General features: G+C 37.1%; 1 protein-coding gene across 4 annotated transcripts in view; it reads right to left on the bottom strand.

The window, feature by feature from the left end:
• Positions 1 to 22141, bottom strand: part of MPP7 (MAGUK p55 scaffold protein 7) — a 154538-nt gene that overhangs the window by 40669 nt on the left and 91728 nt on the right. For all 4 annotated transcript variants that reach the window (XM_085050447.1, XM_085050450.1, XM_085050448.1 and 1 more), the window contains 2 exons: positions 19868 to 19948; positions 5184 to 5315 (listed from right to left, as the gene is read on the bottom strand). In XM_085050447.1, the coding sequence (XP_084906573.1) occupies positions 5184 to 5315; positions 19868 to 19948 (213 nt within the window). The remainder of the gene's footprint in view (positions 1 to 5183; positions 5316 to 19867; positions 19949 to 22141) is intronic.

Raw genomic sequence — 22141 nt, 5'->3', positions numbered from 1 at the left:
TTCAGTGTTGTGAGCCAAAAGTGTAAGTTACCCTAAATGAGACATATACAGATGTAATAGCATAGCTCAGTTTAAAATACTTTTAAAGGGAAAAATAAGGAGTTTGGGAGCCATATGGTGATCAGACTGAGAAAATGCTTAAAGGTATACCATACAAAAGCACTAAAAATAATACAAGCTCCTTCAGCAACGCTCTTTCACTGTTTTAAGTTGCTTTCTCCCTCCCCCATTTTTAATGTAGTACCACTCACTGGTAAGCATTGCTCATGGTTTCACAGATCTGAGCTTTATTAGTTCATCCATTTATCTGCTGGTTCAAGAATAGAAGCATTTTAAGTCTTTATTTTTAAAGAAAGAAAGACTAGTCTGTAAAATAAATCACTAATAAGAGAATTTGAAACATCAGTAATATTTTTGCATGCCTCTCTTTTAAACAAAAGAACATGCAGACAGATAAATGAAAATAAGTACTTCAATAAGCCTTATTTTAATTCATTCTCTATTGAAAGTGCAAATAAGAGCATCAGTTACTTATCTTACAGTGAGGAGTTATTTAAAAGTTGATGTCCACTTATATGTAGACTACATAGACCAAAGCTAACCCTACATCCAAACTGATCTCACCAAAAAACCAGCTAGGTTCATCCACTAATATGAACTGAGCTATAGGGACTAAGAGTGTGAGGTAAGTGAAAGCTGTAGTGTCTGCATGGACAGAACACATAAATTATTCCTTTAAATCACCAAAATTCATTTCAACCAAATTCAGCTATGGAAATCAGGTGTTTAGTTCAAGCTAGGTGTCCAGGCTACTTGTGTAGCTCTGAAGAAGGAATCATCCTTGCATCAAGTCAGGAATCTTAAATAGATGGCTTGGTTCACTCTCTGGAGCTGCCTATTTTTCTCTTGACTCTAGACATGGCATGGCATAGAGGTTAATTTTCAAATGGACAGATTTATGTGAAATGAATCTTTGTGACACAGAAGCAACCATCTTAAAGTGAAGAAGCATCCTATTCAGAGTAACAGCTATAACAAACCTGGAGCATCATATTTGGAAGCTGGAAGTAGTAAGAAGCCAGGTACTAAACTCCTGGTAGTGTGGTTATTTATCTTGGATATCAGGAATGCTAACCAGGAACAGGGCTGGGGCTGAAAAAGCCTTGCAGAGTTAGGCCTAAGTAAAAACTCTCTAAGCTCTCTGATAAAAACCCCAATTACAGAGAGGTGAATTCTGGATTGTTTCTGAAAAGAGATGTTTCTACTGCTCTCTGTGTAAGGTTCAGAGATGTTCCAAATTTCTTTGTTAAAATAAAACACCCCAACACAATTTTGCCTCACTTGAGGGAGACACTATGGGAAGAGCATTTGCTAGAAGAGCATTAAAAAAATCCCAAACCCACTACTGTGAAAGGATCAACAAAAAAGTTTAAAACACCTCTCTCAAAAAACCAGGGGAAAGTTCAGCACTGACTTCTGAATTGATGAAATCTGGCAAACAGAAGGCCTTCCTACAAACCATGTGTTTCCCTCTCTTTTGAAATTATTACTCCTGGGAACTCAGGCTTCATTAATATATGATTAACCCCGTCTCAGAACATCAGTGAGGTGCTTAACTCAGAGAAAAGCACGAACAGGAGCACGAGAGGAAACGTGGTGCAGTTTTATAAAAAATGGTCACTAGGTATATTCCAAAGAAGTTAAGAGAGTGCCTAATTGCTTCACAGTGAGTACTCTTGAAAGCCATCCAAAGGAAATGCAACTCAGAATGTCCAGGGTACCTAACTGACATAAAGCTCACAGCTCTGCAGGGAAACAATCTCCACTGCTTGGGTACAAATAGAATATGAGACTGTGTCTGGAGTGAAAAAAAGTTCAAAGAGCTCAGTACCTTCAAGTCAAGAAACCAGACAATTTCTATCCCAGTAAAAATATTGTATAGCACCTCCAACCTCAAGCTCAGTTGCTTCTAGACTTCTGATATAATGTTGCAAGTGGAAGTCAGACTTTTTGACTGGAGAGTAGTGAATCAATAAACAGAACTAGTAGAGGCTCTTTGATCTATACTAACAATATCCAAGACTTCAGAGCATGTTCTGAAGGAAAAGCCATTAAAAAGACATGGAAATAAATAGTAAATGAAATTATAATTAGTTTAGTAAACAGAGACCATGATGAATCTTCCTTTAGTAAAATAACTTTGGGAAGCATAAACACAGTAGATCTAATGTAAGTAGTACAAGCCTGTCTTTAGTTATTCTGCCATAGCACATTTGGTAAGACCTTATCTGAATTACTGTGTATGTTTCTTCTCATTCCCACCTAAGGATAAAAAAAATGAGGGAAGACAAAGACACAAATAATAGGCTTGTTATGTTTTGTGGTGAGGGTGTCATAATAAGTCACTATAAATCTGACACAAATTAATGTTTGACATGAAGATGAATAATGTTAAAATGGATTGAAGGTGCATTATGGAAGAGGAGGAGGACACTAAACTCTATTCTTTGAACTCTTCCTGGAGAACAAGTAACAGAACTCACCAGAAGCTCTTCTCTAACAAAAATAAAACCTCAAGATAGGCTCAGAATCTAGGAAAATCAAAAATACAACTTTCCCACACAGATGAAGTACAACTGTAGAAATGCTGGAGACTCCACATGTCCAGTTAGTTGGCTCCAGTGCTGGACTTCCCAACTAATGAATACTTCCTGTTAATTCTTAGTCTAAACCTCCCAGGGCTGCACCTTGTAACTACTGCCCTGTGTTTTAGCATCTTTCACTGCTGAGGAGTTTGACTTTATTCTCCTTGTGAGCTCCCCACTCTCAAGTACTTGTATGCTGCAATTAGCTCCCACCCTTTGCCTCCTCCTAATAAAAGGTCTACAACAGATTCCATTGTAAGGCTGTTTAGACTTTGATAAATTAAAAAAGCAGTCTTAAACTAAAGAAATTAGTTTGCTCACATGTTTTATATTTTCCATGGCTGCTGTCATATCTAATAAAAGATCTAAAACCCCCTCTCTGTTACCTCTGTAGCACAAGAGTTGTGCCAAGTGTGGATTTAAGGGATTGTACAGGTTTTGGCTGGGATAGGGTTAATTTCCTCCATGGTAGCTCCTGTGGTGCTATGCTTTAGATTTGTGATGAAAACACTGTTGATAGCACAGGGATAATTTAGCTATTGTTGAGCAGTGCTTGCACAGTGTCAAGGCCTTTTCTGCTCCTCAGCCCACCAGTGAGGAGGCTGGGGATGCACAAGGAGCTGAGAGGGACACGGCTGGGACAGCTGACCCCACCTGATGAGAGGGATACCCTACACCACATGCTGTCATGCTCAGCAACAAAACTGGAGCAAGAAAAAGGAAGGGGGGATGTTTGTAGTGATGGTTTTTGTCTTCCCAAGACACAATTACAAGTGATGAAGCCCTGCTGTCCTGGGGATGGCTGAACACCTGCCTGCCCAGGGGAAGTGGTGAACGAGTTCCTTATTTCGCTTTGCTTGCACATGCAACTTTTGCTTTACCTATTGAACTGTCTGTCTCAACCCACGAGTTTTCTCAAGTTCATCCTTCCGATTCTCTCCCCCATCCCACAGGGGAAAATGAGTGAGCAGCTGTGGGGGGCCGAGCTGCCAGCTGGGCTTAAATAGACACACAGGTATCTGGAAGAGCTCAATGTCCCACCGGAATGAGGAGGCAAGAGTGGAATTTGAAGAACAGTCCAAGAATAACCTTTGGCTTAAGCAACTGGTTTTGTCCCTTTAAGAGAGCTTAAGATCTCAAAAGCCAATACACAATGTATATATTTCATAGAAGTTTTCAGAAAATATCTGAGTTTTAAAATTACTATATTCCAATTACTCTATTCCAATCCATTTTGAGATACTATTAACTTATGGTGTTTAACGCCTAAGTCTTAGTAACAAACTATGTTTGTAACATGAAACTACGTAAGTTAAGATTTTATTAAGTTTTTTGTGACAATTTTTTTTAAAAAGGGTGTTTTCATTAACAGTAAAAATAAACTGCTCAATTAGACTTCATTTCATACTGTATGTTCAAATTTCCACATACCTTCCAGAATGAATAATCTTTCTGATATTAAATCCTAAAGCAAGCTTGTTTTCTTCCTCAAATAATTTCTTTGATTAAAAAATGTAAAAAGCTTAAAGCTGTGATTTAAATATTTGAGGAAAAAATATTTACTATGATAAAACAAAGTAAGAACTTTCCATATGGTCAAACTTGTAATTATGCCCACGGGCACCTACAGTCAGTCAATAAGAAAACTCATTTCTTGTTTATTGATGCCACAAATCCATCAAGAATTAGAGTGATAGTAAGATATTTACTGTAGGACAAACTACCCCTGTATGTCTAAGAGAAGTAGCACTCTCCTACTGTCATCTCAAGTACAGAATACTGACTTTCTCAAAGTAAGTTTGCAGGTATTTCTCCAGGATTGCTGTCCATTAAAACAAATCCTCAGTATAACATAAAATAAAGCTCTTACTCATTTGCAGGAGAAAAAGAGCATAGTTAAATTTTATACAAGATGACTCCCTCTCTACAGCAAATAAAAATAACCAAATCAGTAAAGCATTTCAATATTCTTGTAATACAACCTAGGTTTAGTCCTTTCATTTTTCCAGATATCCCCATGAAGATATTAACTTTCTAGTATTCATAATGCAAAGTACAACAACAGACATCTTAAATTTACCCAGATTTCAATTCAAGTATTTTAAAATATGTTTTCATGCTTTCTTTTCAGTGTATTGAAAGGTCATGTTTTTTTTACATGAATGCTAACAGGCACAGTTCACAACACAGGTCAAGATTTCTTTAGGGATTCATTCTCTGTCTCTCATTTTAAAGTAAGTTCATGATTTGAATTCAAGATAAAAGACAAATATATATTTTATCTAAATGCTCAGACTGACCCACATATATAATGCTTAAACACCATGATGATCAAAATCATCTTATTAATTTCATATGCTTTACTAATAATGACTGTGAATGGAAGTCACAAGTGTATTACTTAATGTTACGAATAATCATGTGTAATGTCTGTCTACCCACATTTCAAGTTAGTATCACCCACTCACGTTCATAATCTGAGCACTCCCCACCCTGCCTGCAGACACAAACCCCAAACCAAAAGACAGGGTTACCTACCAATGGTTCCCGGTTTTTGACGAGCCTGATTATTTTAACTGAATCTTCTTCTTCATCAATATCATCAGGCATGGGGGGTAAGACAGGGTCATAGTTCTTCTGAGCAACAGTATCATGTACAGACAGCAAAGCCTGGAAACATTAACAGTCAGTATATTATCGGGCATCTGGAAAGTTTAGGGAAGGCAAAGAAAAGGCATTATTTATACCCTGATTCTTCTACCGTGATGCAAGTAGATTGCATATAATTTCTGTATGCAATTTTAAAACATTTCAAACTGATGAAACAACTCCATAAAGAATATGTTTCCATATACAGAATGAGTACAACTAGTAAATTGTGGACAGAGAACAGTGTCTTCATACACACAAAAGTATCATGTGCTTTGCACACTAACTTGAAATTACAAGAACTATGAACAGTAGAAAACCTTAGTCTCTAAAAGTAAATAAATAATTATACTTGCCCTAAGTAAAATGTTTATTTGATACAGTAGGCAGGCCGATAAAACAATTTTTTTTAAAAAAGCACTTTCCAAGACTTCTGTTCAAGCACAAGATGTATGACATGAAGCTGTTGCCCAACCATTCCCTTCACAGGAGCTCTAAAAGTTTACCTGGTTACTAGATCTCTTTCATATGAGCCTCAAATTATCTTAGGAATTTTTAATTAATTATGGAATTTAGAACTGAGATTGAGGAACATACTACTGAAACAATTTGGTTCAGGCAGGTGCTTATCAACCACCTGCTGCATGTCTTTCTTGCCTCCTTTCTTTCTCTGTTTCTCCAGTTCATGCATAGCTTAAAAAATAGATTTTTCAAAGAAAAGCCTAACAAAGATTGATGAAAGGTTCCATCTTAAAAATAAAATCATTTATGAACTTTCAGGAAATAAAAAATCTTAAAAACCAAAGGAAATTAGAAAGCTCATTCTCCCAAGGCTCAAAAAAGTCTCGGTGGTAACATAAAATTCACTCTTCTTTCTAGACACAGAACTCCTTAAGTTCTTTTCTATTTTGAAAAGTCTTCATTATCTATAACACCTTTTAAACTGGTGAAGAATTGTCAAGCAATGCTTTAACTTTTGTAGTGAAAACTGTACATTGTAAAACAAATAACACCAACAGCCATATATATAATTCTATCTACTGCTTTTAGTTGCTTCTGTTTTCAAGTAGTTTCCTCTCAATACATGAATATCTAACAGCCTTTCTTATTAAGGGACAGAAAATGGCTACATTTGTCTGATGCCAATTTCCTTGCTGTTTAGTAATAGGTGGACAGTATTTGACTGAATACATGAATGACCAGAAACTCTATGTTCTCAAGGATAACACAAACGCTTTTTAAAAGCATGACACTTCCATTATGCTATTCCAGGATTATTTTTTCTGAATGGAGGAAACTTTTAACAGCAGAAAACAATTTCCAGGCAATGCTACAAGCTACTATGTCAAAAGTTGTAGGCAAAGAGCATATGGTAATCTTTGAATTCTGAAGTTTAAATTTAAACTTAGGGCTTCAACAAAATAAACACAGAGGAAGATCGTGCTTGCTTCATGATAAATTACTATTATTTTACTTAATTTTGTGCATATTGTACCATTTGATAAAAACACTTCAACACACCAATTATTTCTGGTTTTCTTACCAATACACAGTTATGAATTTGTACTACTTACCATCAGAAATTACTATCTCCCTCCAATGAAAGATCAGTTTTACTTTAGATCTGAGCTAAAAACCTCTGGCTGGCAATTATGGATCCTCCTGGAAATGTTTACTGTGATGCATTACATATGTAAAAGCCATGCAATCACATGCAGTCCTCTTAAGATGTATGTGAAATATCAAAGATGCACTAAAACAAAAGTAGTGTTTGCTTTTACTTCAGGCTACTTACAGTTAAGACTTCTAAAACTAGTCTTCTGCAATTACATTTTTCCACATAAAGCTAGGGCACATTCATGGACTGGTTCAATTTAATGAGGTTCTATATTGCAGTTTAAAAACAATCAGGCAGATAGAGAAAACAGATGAAAATAATATAAAGCACCATTTCCAGAGTAAAAGGCAGACACTTAAAACATGTTCAAAAGAACCTATCCTTGACAATACAACTTGCAAAGCAGATTCTGTCCACATCTACACCAAATTATGCCACCAGTGCAAATAAGACACTTCCCTGCTCCAACTGCCAGATCAGGCTCCTGAACACCACATGCAAAACAATGATGCATCCCAAGTGCTACAAACCAATACCTATCAATGCCTGGTATTTATGATGTTTTCCTTCACTCACAGCAACTGGAACTTATCAACCCATTCCTTTCTTATCCCAAAAAACACATTAAACCACAATGTACTACAGTTAGCAACATAAAATCCTTTCCTCAGACTCCAGCACTACTTTATCTCGGTGCAAAGACATGTACTTCAGGTAAGAGCAGAAATGCCAGAAACAATGTGTCTTTTCTCAGTAAAGCTTTAAGAAGAGCTTCTGTCATCACAAACTTGTTTGTGATGTACAGTGAACATGCTAAAGTTTCTTTCTTTCTTGCCTTCCATCAATGCTTCTTTTAACACAGTACTCTCTGTCCACTGTAGTTGCTCTTGAAATACACATCAGCACAGACTTTGGGCAATAACTTGGGCAATAATTAATTTGCAAACAAAACTTTAAAAGCCATTTTGATTTGACTTAATGTGTTCAGCTAGAAGTGATCAGTCTGTACTTGAGAGCACTTCCTTGTGTTTTGATTACAAGGAGAAACTACTGTATTCACAGAGTAAACAGATGTTTCTTCAGCAGAATCTTTTTACTACTCAAATAATATAGCCTGAAAAACTGTATCAGACTAGATGTGTATAGAGAAGGTTGGGACTTTATTTAAAAACAAACAAATTGCAAGTGCCAAGAAGAACAACTTGCATCCTAAGATGAACAAGATTTACCCAGAATAATTACGCAGTAAATGCACAAGCTAATGTAAAGGCAGCAATGTTCTCTTTTTGTACGTAAGAAGTGAAGAACTGATTCATTTCCATGACACTGATTTTTTAACTCTCACAGGAAATTGCAAGAAGTGCAGACCAATTATTTTATTTTTTTAATGCTTTGGTTTTGTTTTCAAATACACAGCTCTTCAGAACTATGTATATAGGATCCAAGATTTGGGTGATGTATATTTAAGCATCTCTGGAGAAAAAGATTTTATTTCAGCTCTAAGTTCTATGCTTATGATTCACTAATGTAAACATGGTCCATATTTAGAACTTGAAAGAAGGTATGATTCAAACTCCTGCACTACCTAAATATAAATATTGATGTTCAGCTAAATTCTTAGACATGATCTAGCTGGAAATGAATACTTTCATCAGACCTCTGAAATGTCTAATAACTAGTGCTGTATTTTTCATATTAAAACTATCACTGATCATTTCACAGTTTATAAATTGAAATTTTACACTATCAACTTACACAAAGAAAATCTGACATTGGAAATGTTATAAGTTCTTTTTCTTAAACTGTCCTGAAACTTTAAATGCTTATTTAAATTGAGAATGTTATTAATGAAAACAGTTCTACATTTTGAAAAATGTGTATCACTTAACTGGACTGACTACATTTTTGCTCTTCTGAAACAATGACAAATTTCATATTATTTTTTGCTTCTCTTTATATTTTGAGATAAGAGAGTAAAATAGCAAGAGTAAAAATACACCAGTAGCCCCTGATTCAATAACACAGCTCCTTATTGTTTTAATTCTCATTATTTAAAAGAATCTCCATCTAAGCTTTATTTTTCATAGATACTTTGTGTTTAGCAGTCTAGAAAAGCATTTCAGAAAATGGTAAGTTAAAGAAGTGAAACAGAATGGGCAAAGAAACAAAAGCAGCCTCTTTCCTAATAGTACTTAGAAAAAAACATTATTAGAACATTAAACAGTGAATAGTCATCGACAGAAACTTTGTAGTGACTTAAAGGAACCTTTACTAGAGCCAACAGCTGCAGCAGTGTGACACTGCCAGCCCAGCCGCTGGCGACTCTGCCTCTGGAGCACATTACTGCCCTGGCAGCACCGTCAGCAAAATGGAACAAAATGGCCCATGACTGTGCTGTCCCGCTGCACAGCTTGGATCATTAGCACCAGCCACCTTCTCTGGCAGTTCAGCTTGAACTCCATCAGGTGAGACACACACACTTTCCCACCTCTTTGCTTTGCCATGGTGCCAGTAGCTGCCACTGAGGCTGGCACAGAAGTTTCGCTTGAGGAGAAAAGTAACTTTATCAGCAACCACAGCAATGTGCCCCTGAACTCACCTGGCAGAGCTCATCCTCCAGAGAGCTCTAGCCATATTATGTTTTCCTTTGAGATAAGGTTACAGAAGAAATAAAAAAAGGATGAAAATGTTGGCAGAGAAAATTACTCAAGATTGGAAAGATTAATTTACTAGTAACTTGCACGAAATTAAAATAATGTGAGTGATGTCATCCAGCAACAGATACCAAAGAAGAAAAGCTGAAAGAGCTGAGAGGAGACTGAACCCACTGATGGGAAGATCATTAAGAGCATCAGAATGGAAGGTGAAGCATAGCAGTCAAAAAAGCCAAATGTGCAAGAATTTAGAAAACAGTAGAATAAACCTGCAGAAAGCTGAAGCATTATGGTGATGGCATACAGACTCAGGCCAATGTACAGTAAAGCAGCCATCAGAAATCAGCAGCACACGGCAGTCTCTTCACCACCAACACTGACTGCTAAGGGAAAATGTGCAACCCTAATCCCAAGGCAAGATAAGCATTAACAAGGGAACAAAAGAGCAGGTGGGAACAGGCGTCTCAACTAGCAGATAAGAACAATCACATCTTGGCTAAAGCATGAAGTACAATCCAGAAGCAGAAGCAAGCAATAAAACTACAGGCAGGAGAAACTCAGTTATGCTGCTGAAGCAGCCAGAGGATGCCTGGAGTAAGAGCAAAATTAACATTTTTTACAAGCTACAGTAATCACGTATGAAGCAGAGAAGTAGTAGTATTCTTTCTGATGCTGAATCAATCTAATCACTTTCCAACAGAAATCTGGGATTTTCTATTCTGTACAAAATTCCCAAGTTTAATATATAGAGTACATAATGTTAAAGAAATCAGTCAACTTCCAGTTAAATCAGTTTGCTTTTGCTACTGAGGATCACTCACACTATTGAATCAACATAAGAAAAAAAACTTTGACAGGGATGGTAAGAAAAATGAAATAAGGTCCTTTAAATTAAGCACAATTTTGTGTTCATAATCAGGAAACCAATGCGTGTACTAATTAAGAGGTAAAAAATCTGCGTTAATTGACTTCATTCCATCCTTCAAATGATATATTTTCTTGTATATTCTTTAAAACAATCCAGAAATTATACACTGTATGAGAAGACAGCAGTAACATACGTACAAAGGAGAAAATAACATTCCATGCTTGCAAGTGTCCCACCTGTACTTAAACCAGAGTTGCCCTCTAGTTCAAGCCTGTCCAGCTGGCAATTAAATCCCTTTCTCTTCCAATCTGATGCAGCTGGGTCACAGCAGTGATTCAAAATAATAACACATACTGCATACATGTGTGGCTTTGCGTTCTTAATATCTACCACAGACTAATGTTCTTAGCACAGCAGATCTCAGCTGGATCAATATTCAGTATATATTACTTTTTCCTCTTTACTAGGCGGACTTTATTCATGACTATGTGAACTTCCTTTCACAAAAGGGTAATTTCCTTGCCTGAAAATGCTATTTCTTGATTTCAGATTCACCAGTCTGAACTGATGGGTTTACCTGCAGCTGGTAGCCAGACAGCATCAGCCAACAAAAAAATGAACTTTCTGCATCTTCAGACTCCTGCTTCCTCTGGCTCAATGTTCACAGCCCCTGGAGATGCTTCCCAAGTCAAACTGTTCTCATTGTTCACAGAAACACGCAGTCTGTCCATCCATGTCATCTGGTAAAGGTGTTAATACCCTTCCAGATGACAGCCCGATGTTTTCCCTCAGTTGTGGATAACAGCAAAAAAGGCTCTGATTTTAAATCAATAGTGAAGAATTTGAACAGTCTGTTTTACATTCTCAACATGATTCATGTAGCTAAAGTGTCCTTGAAGCTTTAAGCCCTGTTTAAGTAACTTCCAAGTGCACAAATAGATGGTTTTCAGAGCGGAAAACGTCAAGACAGCAGCACTCTTTCAGTATCCTGGCAATCCTTAATCAATTCCTTTTTTGAAAACGTGGCAGCTTCCCGAGAATATTAAGTGTCTCCAGTGGTAGCATGCATCTTTTCCTGGTTTAAAACCATCCAAAGACACCCCAAAAAAAACATATGAAGATATAAAGTAAAGAAAGCAAAGGCTGAGGATGTGGCTGCCTTTTCTGAAGAAGTGTCTTTAGGAATGACCCAGCCTTTATTTGACATTGACATGATGTCTGAAGTCCTTAAGAGAAAAAAAATCTACTGATGCAAAAGGTTAAAACACTCTGAATAAACTTAATTCCTCCAGAAAACAGTAACACATAGTCATCTATGATACAGAGGTCTTAAATTCAACTAGAGTTGAACTCGAGTAAATTCATACTACATGGGAACCTAACTAAAAATGAAGTAGAAAAGATGAATGTTGAATGGAGAGTTCAAATACAGTATGGTCCAGCAAATGCAAAGAAGAAACACTACTGAAGGAAAAAGCAGCATAGAAAGATGACATCTAAAAAAGGGACTACTTGCTTCATGTTGTGCAGTTTCTCCTTTTCAGTAGTCCATTTTCTGTAGATGAATAGAATTACTACTTGAAAGGGATGTGATCTTATCTATCATTATTTTTTCCTCCTCCTATATTTCCAGCTTTAGCAGTATTGTCAACTTTTAAGTTCTGTATCTGAATGCTGTAGTTACATGTATGCAATTCAACACTCTTAGGTGGGTGAGAGTTGGTTCCCTCATGTCGGAAAGTTTGTATATATAACCAAAGAATTTCTTTGATTTACTTTTCAAATTTTATATTTTCTGCTGCCAACCTGCCTGGCTTCACTTTTGTTTATGTTATCTATCACTTTGTTTATTATGTGTTGGCTGCTAGTGAGCATTCTCATCTCCATATGTCTAAGATCGACAGACAAGCTCTGCACGGGACATGAGCCGATTTATCACCAGATGGACCTGAGAACATTTCCAGAGTAACACAATGGTTGTTACTTAAATATAGTCATGCAGTATATTCTTTCACCTCCTTTCTACCATTTTGTATCTATGCTTCTAATATGTTGTATATTGTTATATGTCAGTTCCTACAACAATTAGACTGTGCCACAACTGCTTTCTGATTTTCTCTGCCTGACAGATGTGAAAAATCAAGGCTTTTTTTGCTGTTTTTAAAAGGATTATTTTGCCATTACATTTTTGTTTTACTTACTCCATCCCAGGAACACGAACATTCCAAAAATAAAGACAGCAATGTATTTTCCCAGCTCTTCTTACTCAGAAGAGTTTTCTACAAAAATTTTTTTTAATGAATTATGGATGCAAGCAGAAATGGAAATCGGAAGTCAAGGCCTAAAGCTGAAAAGAGTTACAAATAAAAACATTTTTTCTCCAACTGGTTGCCAAAATATGTGATGGATAGCTTCCCGAAGTGGCAAATAGTTTAAAGGCACGAATGAAACACTGGGCAGAAAGATTTCAGTAATTTGCCAGTATAAGTCCCCCAGCACTGTCCTCTCTGCTTCATGGCTGGTGTGCTCAGAACATCTATGGGCTATCCATCAACCAGTGTTATCAAAACATCAATGCTGTGGTCTTTGCTGATTGTTGCAGCCATGTGCATCTATTACTTGGAGGGGAAAAATAAGTATTTCTACCTCTCTGCTGGTATTTCACAGCATACCAGCAAAAATCAAGCACATTCTTGCATGTTTACAAATTAATGGCATCTGATTTTGCAAGTGAGGATTAAGTAGGTAACTTTTCAGTTGACATATGAAGTACACACTGTACTTCAGCTCACCATAATAATAAATCTAAAGTAATTTGTATAGTAAAATCTCTTAATATATGAACACAATTCCTATAACCACTCCTACCAATCTTACAGACCACTGATGAGTAAATAGCTAATGATCACGGGAAATTATGCTTCCTAAACAGATATTGTCATTTGTGTTACCATTTGTGAGCACAAACATTTCATAAAGAAGAGAACAGTCTCCCAGGACATGTGCAAAAGTAGAAAACATTGGTACATCTGGGAAGATAGATCTCTAACAGGACAGGGCCAAAAGGTCCCCCAAGTGCATAGGATACAGTAGCAATCCAAATGCAGCTCAGATCTTAATGGACCTGAAATCTGTATTTGAGTTCTTCAGATGCAAAACCTGAACAGTTGTAGGCAAATACCAACCATTTCCAGTGGAAAATGTTGACTTTGCAGAAAACCCATAGCTCACTGAAAAAGCCCTGACGGAAAATCTTCAGCAGGTCTAATTACAAAGGAAATGTTGGAAAGAAGACAAAGTTTAGATTAATTTTATTTTTTTTTAATTACATGCTACATGAAATGCTTCATGAACTTTTCAAAGCAAAAATGGATTTTGTTTTATATTATAATAGCACAATATTTTCTTTCAGTGCTTTGTATGTTAAAGTTCTTGTAGGAAAAAAGCCCTCAGTCTCCTGGACAGTAATTTATATTGTTGATTTTCACCAGTGACTGTAAGGCAGCTTTAGAAGGCTCTGCTGATAAAGGCTTAAAATGTTTGCTTTTTTAAGAGAACAAGCCACACGTTGATCTGAACAGTCTATTAGGCCACTATGCAAACCCAGTAGACCTCAGATAGCAGGAATGATTGTATCAGCAGTTGTTTATGAAATAAAGGGTGGAATTTACAAACTTCCCAGTAAATACAAGAAAACCAAAACAGGACAGGACAACATTAAAGGTATGCTTAATGCTCAAAGAGTAACTATTTCTTTTTTTAAAGAAACCTAAAAAAATACAGGAAGCATGTATATGAAGAACAAAGTGCTCTGGCTTCATTATCTGCAGTTTTAGTTTTGTTTAACTTGTGGTTCTATTCTGAAGGAAAGCCAAAGAGGTGAAATTCAATGAAAATATTTACAAATGCAAATTATTTTGTGAAATTGAAAGTCAAGTGAATTGCAAATAAAACAGCAAGTATAAATCTGACTTGTAATTCACTGGTGTATGCATCTTTGCCATTTGAAAGCAATTAACCACCTCCTCCCCCAACTTAAAACAAAGAATCTGTATTTGTAAGAACAGTAGCATTCCCAGTCTTATAAGAGCAGTTTTCCCTTCACTCTGCAAGTTATCTTAAAGTTACTTCCAAAATTCTGTTCATTCTATGGTAATAAAAGAAAAGACAAGAAAAATACTGCATGTCCATGTCTTGCTCCCTCTATGGCTACAGGTACAGTGCCCCAACGTGACCCAAATACTTTACATTCTGGTGCACCAGAATGAGGCACTGAACTCATTCACAGTCCTGCCTGGTGCCCTTGTTTAGGTACCTGGTTTATGTTTCAGACTAGCAGCCGGCAAACCTTCCAGCACACATAAACAGAAGATGAACTCCACTGAAACAGGCAGAACCACCATTGGAACAGCTTAATTTCCTCTGGGTCATAAAGGTATAAACATTCTTCAGAATAGTTTTAGCAGAGTGGCACTAACTTTTGAAATAATTATTGTTCTGCTCTTTACACCAAGGACCACAAAGGACATATTTTATATTAATTTAAAACACACTGAATTTACCCTAAAACAGATTAACTTCAATGGTAAATTGCTTATTTTGATATGTAATAATCACAAACATAACTGCTGTTATAAGCACAAAGTTAAAAGCTGTTTAGATCCAAATAATATATCCCAAGCCTGTCTCAAAGTTAATATAATTGGGATAACATTGTTCAATGGACTAAAAGAGAATTCATTTTTTTAGTGTCTTTTTTTTATACAAACACAGCAATACAATGTGTCTAAAATGGTAATTCCTATCATATTTGTTTCAATTTTTCAAATAATTTTAAAAATAGGTAACAATTATGCTCTTCTGTTAGGGCACCATCCTAAAAAGAACACAGCTTTTTCCAGCTTGTTAGAAAAGGAACTGAAACCTATTTGTTCAAGATAGTTTTTAATTAAATGTGGAAGAGAATTTGGAAGCTTTAAAGTCTTTCATTCTTAGCCTGATCATCTGTCATATGTACATCTCCTTTCTTACAGTGTTCCTCACTGGAGTTCTGCCCTGTGGCTGACAGAGTAACTCCAGTGACTGCTTTGCTTCTTCCCATCTCCATCTCTACTAACAGACAAAACCATTTTGCTACCTTGATTGTGACATGTTCATTCAATAGCCAAAATTAAACTGCCTTTCAGGTATACTTTGCGTTAACATCTTGAATCTTAGTCTTCCAATTACATGTTCCCATTTACACAATTGCATAACAATGAAAAATATTTTGTCTGTAGATAACATATTAATTTTTTTTAAAAAAAAAGCTTAGTGCTCTCAATAGCAATACTTCTAGATTCATAAAAACCCCAAATTTCTATAAAGGCACCTCTGTCAATCGCACTGATGCCTGCCTGATGCATCATACTGTTTAAAATTTTTGTCATTTTTTTCAGAATTCTGTACAACTCTCCTCTTTAAAGACATTCTTTTTGCTGTCATATAAGTTCCTTTAATCTGCCAAATTATAAACCACTGAAGTTGAGAATACTTTTTTCTTTATGCTATTCATACTTTGTACAAAAGCACTCACTGGAGTGTCTTCTCTTAAATCAGAAATTCCATTTCCACGTGTATATACCACCTATATATTCCAGTATTCATGTTAAAAAACAGCTTAAGAGTTTAACATGTCAAAGTTAAAATGATGGTAAATAACCAGAAGTAAATGTATTGAAACTTACATTGTTGTATTTGTGTTTCTTATAACTGTGAGGTGAGTGGGTGTTTGTTTGGTTGTTTTATTAAATTGCAGTAAAATGTATATCTTGAAGATAAAAAACTTATAGATATTCATGGTTAGGCCAGGCCAGCCTGCGGGCAGCGCTGTGTAGCTCTGGTTGGGATGGTGTTTGGACCTAAGGGAGGGAGTGTTTGGGTGATTTGAAACGCCAGCAGATCAGGCTTGGGTCTGCCTGCCCTAGTCTCTGTAAATGTATTTTCAATTTCTGAAAGTGCAGTTTCTGTGTGGTGAAAGGTCTGGAGGTGAAGCCATATGAGGAGCAGCTGAGGTCACTTGGTCTGTTCAGCCTGGGGAAGAGGAGACTGAGGGGAGACCTCATTGCAGTAACAGCTTCCTCGTGAGGGGAAGAGGAGGGGCAGACACTGATTTCTTCTCTGTGGTGACCAGAGATAGGACATGAGGGAATGGCCTGAAGGTGTGTCAGGGGAGGTTCAGGCTGGATACCAGAGGGTGGCTGGGCACTAGAACAGGCTCCCCATGGAAGTGGTCACAGCACCAAGCCTGACAGTTGAAGAAATATTTGGTCAATGCTGTCAGGCTCATAGTGTGATTCTTCCAGTGTCCAGTGCAGGATCAGGAGTTGGACTATGATGATCCTTGTGGGTCCATTTCAACTCGGGTTATTCTATAATTCTGTTTCAAAGAGCTAATTTCTGGTCTGCTTAAAAATGAAATATTATATTCAACTGGATTTAGGTTCTAGGGTATGGAAATACTATTCTACTTCTTGATACCTTTAACAAGGTAAAGCAAGATTAAAGAATGCAAACTCCAAGTCCTTATTCAGTGCTGGAAATTAAAAATAATAAGTGTGGCTGGCCTGTGTCCACAGGGCTCCACAATTATATTTTAAATCCAGAACGCAAATGAAATGTCTAACACACAGTTAAACAAATCCACTTGATTTCCCAGAGCTACGTGCTCTGTTCTACTTCCAGAGTTCTGTTTTAATCAGAAAAGATAAACCACAACCATTATTAGTTCATTTAATGACCGTAAGTGATGCCACATTTGAGAGCAGGGAAAAAAAACCCACTCTGTAACTGGATACTTCGTGCAGTTTTTAGAAGACTAGACATGCCCAATTTTTAAAATTTTTTTTCAGAAGAAAATGCACCTGACAAAACCTTGGAATTACTTTTAGGGCATTTTGAAAATCTCAGGTCCGATAAATATAACTGCCTCAGAGAAACGACCTTCTTTAGAAAACTTCTCTGTGAATGAAAATGACAAGCACCACAAACTTGTCAAAGTTTTACTCATCAGATGCAAACACTCAGAAATGTATTTAACAAAAGAATTTTGTAATACAGAATTAAAATATAGAAATATTTATCTAATCAGACATTATTAGAAACCTCTCCCAGCCTTTTTTTGCCCATTAACTAAACCTGCAAAGTTATAAACACCCTGCTAGACTTGTCCTCTTACATCATCAGACTTGTTGAGGCAGACATGTACTGCAGTAAACTAATCCTAACCATCCTTCACCATTGCCATAAACATTAGAGCAGAGCTGTAGGAAAGTGGAAGCTCTCCTGGCTCCAGCTAACACTGCAGTTATAAACCTGGTCAGGAGAGGAAATTTTCCCAGCAAAATAATGTACAGCCACCATTAGTCAATCCCAAATTAAGCCCCATATGTTTTTACGTAAAGTCTATGGAACAGCATTGGAAAAGATAGATCAGTTATCCCAAGTAATTTCAGACATGTGAAAAAGAGCTGTTCTAGCCATCGTTTTGCCCCAGAAATGTAGAATGAAACAAAGAAACCCTCTCTAGCCATCAACCTAATTGCAAAGGGCTGGAAAAACCTATGCAATGTACAGCATAAGCTCAGACGCAACTGAAGGGAACAGGACATCTCTGGGGAAGAACTGGAAGTACTGAGTCCCAGAAACATCCTTCCTTTCCTTTTCTGTCCAAGAGAGAGCAGAGGAGATTAAGAGAAGAATCTCAGCTCCAGCCTCTGACTGAATGCAGTACAGTCACCTGGTCAATGTGATGGAGGAGGGAGCAGTGACAATTTACCATCTCTCTGAGGCATGTTTGCCATGACATGGCAGGGGAAGAAGACAATGGGACAGGCAAAGGGATCTTGCATACCATCAGTTCTTATCCCTACCTCACAAGAACACCTGCAAGGTCCCTGCAGGGCAGGGAAATGTGCTCCATGTGCAGGATTAGGCAGTTGGGCCATGCAAAGGGCTTGGCACCCTGCAGCTGGCCATCTCCCCCTTCAGCCAAGAAAGACATTTGCTAGCTTACTGCAGTTGCTGAATCATATTAACCACTCTGAGGGGAAGGCACTTGTTTCCCTGAAATCCCACTAAGATTATCACATTGCCTTTCACTGCTACCAAGGAACAGACAGCAAGAGTGAGTGAGTGAGTGAGTGAGTGAGTGAGTGAGTGAGTGAGTGAAAGCAAGAAAAGGAGAGGGAGAGATGCAGTTGTGGCAATTGAGCTGTCTTCAGACTCAACTCACCAAAGTTTCAGAAGCATGAAGCACACGTGGACAGGCACTAAGGAAATACGTACAGTGAAGCTTAGGATCTCTGCAATTTCATGCACCAACATTTCCACTTCTAATATGCCTTTGGCATTACTCACTCCTTCAAAGAAAAACAGCTTGTCTCTTTACAAACTATGGAAAAACCAACAGGGCAAAAATCTTCAAAAAGCAGGTGTAATTGATCTTAAAAATTTTGTAGCACTTTGAAGATACCATAGTTTCTCAGGTTTTGGGATCAGTGTTTTACAGGTAAGATACAAGGGCAACTTTCGTAAAAGGGGCTCCTTTCCACTCTGCAGTTTTCATTTCAACTTATCAACTGCTGCATTTAATTACCATTACAATATGCATCTAGAGCACTAAGGTCTTCTTTCTCTTAACAATGGAAATATGATCCTGTGCATCAACACTGATACACAGGGGAGGTTCTGACTGGATATAAGGAAACAATTTTCACAAGGAGAGTAATTAGGATTTAGAAGAGGCCACACAGAGTATTTGTAGAATGTCTGTTCCCAGGCATTTCCAAGACCTGATAGGAGAAAGCCCTGAGCAACCTGCTCTGGAGTCACTGTTGACCCTGCTTCAAGCAGCATGTTGAACCAGACAACCTCCATCCAGCCTCTGATTCAATGGTTTTATAGCCTACTGTCAGATAAAAGGCATAAAATTCCTCAAAAACACCACAGAGAACCCCAGGACTTTTGCAGAAGGTTTTCAAAATTAGATGTTTTTCAAAACATTATCCATCCTTTTGTCCCAAGTACCAGGCTGCACTACTTATGCATGGTGCAGTTAAATCAATGATATGACTGACAATCTTTTAGTAAAAGCATAACTGTAACAAATTTATTAACCACATGCATTAAAAGATAGCAACAGAAAAAAATTAAGTATCTACTTTTTTTAATATCCCTTGCAAATAAGTGATTCCTTTTATAAGTATGAGTAACAGCATAATAATTTATAGGTAACATTAAATGTGTTTCTTCATGGAAAGTATTTGTGATTAACACTGCACACCTTCTTAAACAGCACACATACTTGCTAAAGCAGACAAACCCACACACAGCCCAAGGAAGCAGATGCACACACCCATGCAGAAGGCACTTTGCAGGTGCAACTCATCCTCACCTTGAGATTGGGTTTTGCAAGGAGTTTCAACAGCTCTCTGATCTCACTGCTCAGTGGTTTGCTCTGCAGCTCCTCAGCCAGCTGGGTGGGAGATGGAATCAACACAAAGACCATTAGCAAAGAGTTGTTTTACCCCGTGCATCCGTGACAACCCAGAATCTATCTTGTTCAAGGTTATTGCTTTCCAGCATGTTCAAACAGAAGCCAGCATGAAGGAAAACGCCATCAATCACTGCGCTTCTGTTTCTGGCCCTCAGCGGACCAGATTTAAGCCAGGCCTTTTGGCTCAGTTTAACACAAGTAATCATTTCTGGCAAGGGTGCAGCCAGATCACATTCTGATTTATAGCAAAGGGGGCAAATCCCAGCACTTCATTTAAGTGAATGGTCCTTTGCGTGCAGACAAAGAGCTGCTTGTAAAAATGACTGGATCAAACTTTGACACTGTCTATAAAAAACAGTTTCGAATGAGGTGGTGAAATCCACACTGCTTCCAAAAACCCACAGTAGCTGTGCTGTTTAGGACTGGGATAAGAAAGCAAAGTGCCCCTACAGTGCAAGCAATCTGAACCTTTTATTATGTTTACACATACACTGGAAGGAGCCTGTTAAACGTGAAGCTGGTTAATCATAATATAATTTATAACAGGTCATCAGCAATTCAAGCCTGTAAAATGTACAAACTATGTTCTAACAACAAGATCAGTAATTTATGTTTGGTTATACTACAAAATTGTGGCTTGTTGAACAATAGAGCAGTAGTTTAACATTTAATCCCACGGCTATTTGGCTCATGTCTTGGGTTTTTCTTATCATGCCATTCTCAACTAATTTGGACTCAAGAGGCATATTTTACTGCAGGATTTCAGACTCAAACTATTTTTCCAGAAGAAGGAAAAGCTAAAATACATTTCACAACACTGAGCTTTGGTTCAAAATTCTGAAGCTAAATGGCTCATAATGCAAAATGTGATTTCAGATAATCACTTATTTTCTTTGCATTAAATCAGTATCATAAAAATGTCTCAAAGAAAGATTGGCTATTTGCAGCAAGTAATTTTATTTGTCTAGTCTAATTTTGAATTTGTACTTTCACTTTGTATACATTTTCAAGATAAATGGAGAGATGTGTATTTTGCATAATTATATATAATAGACAAATCTAGAAGCCATTATAGACATCAGACATGGATTGAATACCTTTTTTCCTTTTTCTTCAAATTAAACAAAGTAACAAAAATTCATCACCTACCATCCTACAGACTTTTAACTATAGTTCATAGCTAAAAACATCCAGCAAGTACCTGGGTGCTAATATTAACAATATATGTGTCTTAATACCAAAGGTTAGAAAACAATCTCTGTAGAAAAGGTCAGAATGAAATATTTTCAGATAAAAAGCCAAATATTGAGGTAATCTGACTGTAATTGAGTCTGGATCTTCTATGGAAAAGCTCTGCAAAGTTGAAAATATTCTGTGATTGGAATGACAGCAGGTATATGATGTAGGTTACCCTTAGTTCTCTTTTTAACTCATTCTTTAGTTTATATTGCTTGTCACTGAAAAATAAAATCTATTCATTCATGTTTCACTGATGAAGACAAGTAACCACTCAGAAGAATTCCCATTTCATCATGTCTCTCTCAGATGAACTGTGCACAAGCATCTATTAACTCCAGCAGAACTGGTGTTTGCTTTGATGGTGCAAATGCACGTTCATAAGGTTTAGAACGGTGAGAATCAGAAAAAATATTTGGTTACTGCTAACAGGTATTTTAATCTCATAATTTAGAAAATATTTTTCAGATATATTTTTCAGAGCTAAAGTAATTTAAAACTTGGTGTCCCTCGTGATTTATATTGTTTTCCAAATATTTTCATGGAAGTTTTAGGGCACATTTAACCCCTTTTGATAGAAGAGGAGGAAAACAAAGATTGAAAGATGAAGTCGTTTTCAGATTAGCAAACAGATATCTGCTAAGTTCTTTCAGACTTGATTTTTAGTTGTTGTTGTTAAAGTGCTGAGATTTGAAACAGCCACCAGAGCAATACAAGCTCCATGGCATACTTCGGACATACCGACACCATGCAGATCTCCTCCTATGCTAAAGACTGCAGGAAAAGCTGTCTGAAAACCTCCTCTATGATCTCTTGAAGGAACCATAACATTTCAACAAGCTCTTTATGAAAAGCTGCCACTACAGAGAGGGGAAGAAAAGCAAAGGAGAGGGCCAGATGTGAGTGAGGCTGGCAAGCTGGGGAGCACCAGGGACT

Source organism: Lichenostomus cassidix, chromosome 2 (assembly GCF_008360975.1).
Source record: "Lichenostomus cassidix isolate B80296 chromosome 2, HeHo_3.0, whole genome shotgun sequence".
NCBI lineage: Eukaryota > Metazoa > Chordata > Aves > Passeriformes > Meliphagidae > Lichenostomus > Lichenostomus cassidix.
The sequence above is the reverse complement of the archived record's forward strand: the minus strand, read 5'-3'. Positions and strand labels throughout refer to the sequence as shown.